General features: G+C 29.4%; 1 protein-coding gene across 1 annotated transcript; it reads left to right on the top strand.

Moving 5' to 3' along the window:
- The first annotated feature begins 434 nt into the window (after nt 1–434).
- LOC142327929 (transmembrane protein 223) lies at nt 435–2,140 on the top strand. Its single transcript, XM_075371305.1, has 3 exons — nt 435–926; nt 1,007–1,149; nt 1,901–2,140. The coding sequence occupies exons 1-3, from the start codon at nt 542–544 to the stop codon at nt 2,054–2,056; spliced, it is 684 nt and encodes a 227-aa protein (XP_075227420.1). The 5' UTR covers nt 435–541; the 3' UTR covers nt 2,057–2,140.
- Nucleotides 2,141–5,424: the final 3,284 nt, after the last annotated feature.

Here is a 5,424-nt window from a genome sequence, read left to right as displayed (position 1 = left end):
TATAAGAAACGGAGGTGTATTGTGCAAACTGAAATAAATGAATATTAAAATAAACAATTTTGTTTCGAATAATAATCTTAGATTCATACTGCGTTTCTCTCCAGAACCACTTCAGCACAACCGTATGTGTATGTTTGGAACTACGAGAAAGTCAAATATGCCTGCATAAATGCTATATATTGGAGATAATTATTGAATTGTGCTAATAACTTATTCATTTATTATTTATCTATTTGTATGAAAACTTTTAATTAAAAGTCTGTTTTAAACGTAATAATACACAAAATAAAAAAAACAAAACTTCTTTTCAGTATATACTTTAGTTTGATATAACGTATTTAAAATGTTATACATTGAATTAACAAAAAATAAAAATAAAAGTATTTTATATTGCGACTGCTACTTTGTATAATTTTTCCTCTATGTTTTGTTTAGAAATTGCAAAACGTAAGTTGATATGTATATATCGGAGCAATGCAAAAAAGTATTCTTTGAATAAAGGTTATGTGAACAATTCAATATACCAGTATAACTGTTAGTTATGTCATTGTTTATAGCTTCTTGTAGATATGGTATATCAACCAGACCGTGTTTTAATATTTTAAGAAGTTGTAAATTTACTCTCATTCGTTCTGTTGTGACCGAATTTAAAAGGAAAGTAACTTCATGTAATGTTCTTGATGTCAACACAAATGTTACGAAAGATGTTTTACTGTACAAACATGATTGTACAAGACATTTTAAAATGTTAAATTTATTTGCAGTGGGGCAGTTTATTTTTTGGAATTACTTAGCAGAGACAGTCTTTTCAACTACGAAAAATATTCCAGAGGAAGAAATAACAAAAGATGGGCCATGGTATACCAGATTTAATCCAGGCAAAGATGTAGCAAGATATAGTCTTACAGCAGTGTGCCTTATAATAGGTTTGTATAGTTTGTCGCAGTGACTAATCGAACAATTGAACCGATTAATTCTTAAGTAATGATTTATTTTTATATTTCAGGCACTGGAATGCTTATAACAGCATATTTTTACACTATTCGAGCTGTAAAATATATTGTATTAAAGAAGGGCGGTCAGGTTGTTTTATTAGCGACTCATTCACCTTTTGGAAAAGAAAGAGTTTTACATGTACCAGTAAATCAGGTATGAAAATTTAATTCAGGGTAAAACATCTGATTATAAGACATTTACTTAATATTTAGGTTACACTTTACTTTTTTATCTTTCATGTAATGAAGTATGAAGGTATTTTACTATAGTATACTTGTGTAATATTTCATTTTATTCATTGAACAGCACGTTAATTGTTTAAAATTATTAACTATTCACCTTCATATTAAGGAAACCTTTTCTTTTGAAGCATCTTCTGAGCTATTATCAGCACCTTCTTCAGTGAACTATCTTATTTTATGGGTATAGTTTTTGTTTGTGAATCTTGTAAAACCTTACGCAAGTGATAATATTTACATTTCTTTCTAAATCATAAATGTGACTTATAGATTGTAAATACATTTGACTTCCAAAGGCAAAATGTATGGTCAAAATAGACATATCTCCCTCCATGTTTTTTAAAAATATAGCTCTACTACATATCTTCAAATACTGTATACTTGTTAACTGCCCAATCAATGTGTCAATTAAAAGCCATGTGTTTTCATTCACTTCTAGATTTTTTTATTCATGTAAGGTTAAAAAATATCATTAAAAGACTAATAGTAACACATCCATATTTAAGACCAGAGTAAGCATAGTGAATGATGTAATAATGAGTAAATTTATATTGTCTGAAGTAATGGTTTTTTCACATTACTTCATTTATGTTTTTTTTTCAAAACTATTGTTAAACTATAAAATTGTTTTGTGTCCTTTTATTGAAATAAATTAATATTTTCAGATTAGTGCAGCAGATCATAGAGCTTCAGCAAAAATAACGATTCCACTGAAAGTTCAAGGAAAAAGTTTGTTTTTTATTTTGGATAAGGAAGGAAAGTTTGGTAATTTAATGTTATTTGATGCAACTGTTGGGTTGAGACGAAAGTTAAGTAATTGATGTATGATATTTAGATAGCTATTTAATGTATTTTCTATATTCAAGTAGGTTTTTTTGTTAATAAAATTATTATATTAAAGTTTGCATTATTCTTTTATTAAACAATTAAAGAAATCAAATTCTAGTACATGGAAATTATAATTCATTTCACAAGCTCCTAGATTTCTTGGTATCTCTTGAATAAATTACACTGATAGACAAAAAAAAATTTTTTTAATGTTTCTCCAAGTGTGATAACATTTCTTGAATTGCTTTTTTGCATAAATTACATATCTGTAAATACAATTTTTCTTAGTTAGGGTGATAGGGAAAATATAGTTAACATCTGTAAAATTTATAATTTTACATACTTTTGCATACTTGTGTTAGAATAATTTCGCTGATGCTTTTATTTTATAAATAGCTTCAAGCACTTCCCAAATTTATATCCAACAGTAATTGGCTAGCATTTTAGGATTCCATTTCCCTTTATAGCAGCTTTCCATCATATAAATGTTCACCATGTTCGTCACTTACATTTCCAAGGTTGTCCAGGATAAAATCCAGATGTGATTGAAGGAAATGTATTTTCTGCACTTTCTACATTATTTAACATAAGTTAAATACATCATCTTTGACCGACTCTCTAATTTGAGGACCAACAAATACTACATTAATTTTTCCTTCATTTACATTTGGAAATTTCTGCTTGACTAAAAATCCAGGACTATCCTTCTTCATTGCTTTTACAAAATTTTTCATTAGTCCTAACTTGATATGGTGAGGGGGTAAAAATATTTTTTTTTTGTATTCAACTAAAGGCTTATGAATAATATTTTTCCCATTTGGAGTTAAGTTGTTTCGTTTCTTCCACTCTTTGGTAACATAATGTTATCCCTAGCTCAGCTGTCCTATTCGCAAAGAAAAAATGTCCTTAGTATAGCTTATCTAACGCATGCCTGCCAAAATAACTATAACTTTCAAATCACCACATATGTTCCAGCTGTGTTTTTTATAATTTACTTTTTCAAGAATGTTTTTCATCACATTGTTTGTCTCTTTTAAATTAATATAATAAGCGATTGGTATCGAAGGATATTTGTTACCGTTCTGTAGTAGAACCACTTAAACTATACTTGGATGAATCTAATGAAAAGGTGTCAGTCCTCAGGTTTATGAACTTGTCCTAAGTGCAACATCAGCTCATCAATATTTGTGCCATGAACCAAATTATTTTCATCAATAAAGTACTGAGAAAGATATTTTTGTCGGCTTTGAAAGCCCAAAATTTTTGTATTTTTTTGAAGTAAATTTCCAACCTTGCAGTCTTGATCCTAACAATTCATCTTGATTTTTGATAAATTTAAATCCCTAATCATGTCACTTAATTCACCTCATGATATCTTATTGGAAGATAATTCAAAATCAAAATCACTGTTATCTTCAGGTCTGCCTGATTCTTCATTGTTGCTATCGAAACACATTCACAGCTGGCTCAGGAACTGGAATAATTTCACTGTGAGGTACAGGCCTGATTGCAGATTGCAATGAAGGATATTTTACAGTATGTTTAGATTTTTTAGAAATTCCAGACTTGTTAAAAGTAACGAATCATGATCTTTTGGTTTACACCAAACCATAGGTACACCAAATGGCAAAGCCTTCGGTGTATCTATCAGCCATTCCCTTAATATACAGGACAATTAGTGCATACTATATGAGGAGCCCACATCTTATCCTGATCACCAATTTTACACTGAAAGTACAAATGATATGCTTTTTTAATTAAAGGTGTAATGTTTTTTTTTAATTTGATTCTATGGTAAACTCACCACATACATAAAAAATGCATCCACATCATTTAATACAATTTCGAGGCATTATGATACTGCACTGTTAACAAACTTAATTGAACAAAATTAATTCATTCCTAAATCCAGTGCTTAACACAAACAACACAGCTGTGTTTTCAGCTACATGTTTTGACCTGCACAGACATGATTAATCTTTTCCATGAAGGCTCACTCTTCAGTATTAGATATAATGTCAAGTGACTAAGATATGATTTAATTCTTTGTCTAGTATTGTTTATTTATAGCTTACAAATTATGTTAACAAAGTATTTCTAATGCTTCTGAAAAGGCTTAACAGAAATTGTGAGAAGGAGGTCAAATATCACCATTCAATACCTTAACACTGTGGATAAGTGGGGTGTGACAGAAAGCAATTTGTCAATTAGGTCAATAAATGACTTTCCATTGTTATAATCAGTTACTGCAGCAGGCTTTAAAATTTCTTCCCTGTGTTGCTGAATTGATACCAGGCCATCTGTATGTTCTGTAGCAAGCACGAACACATCACGTTTGTCCTTCCATTTACAATAACATTATTGCTATTTTTTCTTGTGTTACATCTTGTTTGCTTGTGTTACATCTGTTTGATTGTATTCTATTTCTTAATTAAAGTTCCAACTAAATGAATATCCCAATTCAAAAGACAATCTGCTAACTCTACACTAGTATACCAGCTGTTTGTATACATAGTCCTTGCGATGTAAAGGTATGACTCACTAAGTTTCATAACTATTTTTTTTTGTGATACTTGTCTTTTTTAGGACTCACTTCTTTTCTACCATAGACTGTAAAATAAAATGTATAGTGCAGTCCTTTAAACAAATCTTAAAGAATTTTATGCCATACTGATGGCGCTTGTTCTTTTTACATATTGCCTAAGAATATCTGTCCCAAAAAAATAATACTTTTGTCCATGCAAATACTTTATTCAGGAGTAAGAGCCATTCAAAAATTATGAGTTTTCCTTGTGCTTTTTGATTGCACAATGAAACAAACTCAACAGTAATTGAAATCTATTAAGTGTCATTATTTTTCCAAGTCATTATTTAGGGAAGAGTATAAATAATCATTACAGCAGTAATGGAGCCATGGTAGGGAGATTTAAATCCATATACATTATGATTCCAAGAAATTTACTAATTTCATTACTACTAGTATCCAATTATTTGCGAATTCTGATGTTATGTTTTATAACTGATCTGAATGCTAGCTGTTGCTGTGCATGACATTTTGTTTCTGTGACTAATGTAAACAAACAAAGAATGATATGTTTCCAACCTTGGGAACAAAAAATATGTTACAATAAGTTCAATCAGAACATTTCTGAAACATTGAAAAACATTTTACTTTTACTATTCATAAAAACTACTGAAAATTATTTACCTTTCTTGAATATTCATAACATTTTTACTAAACACGCTACAAAAATGCTAAGCACAATTCCAAAAAGTACAGGTTTTTTACACTGCCATAAAGAAATGCTATTAAAATTGATGTATAAAATAATTTATCGTCTTTCTTAACCACCTGAACTGA

The sequence above is a fragment of the Lycorma delicatula genome, chromosome 7 (assembly GCF_047948215.1).
Source record: "Lycorma delicatula isolate Av1 chromosome 7, ASM4794821v1, whole genome shotgun sequence".
Classification (NCBI taxonomy): Eukaryota; Metazoa; Arthropoda; class Insecta; order Hemiptera; family Fulgoridae; genus Lycorma; species Lycorma delicatula.
This window is presented reverse-complemented; position numbering and strand designations above follow the sequence as displayed.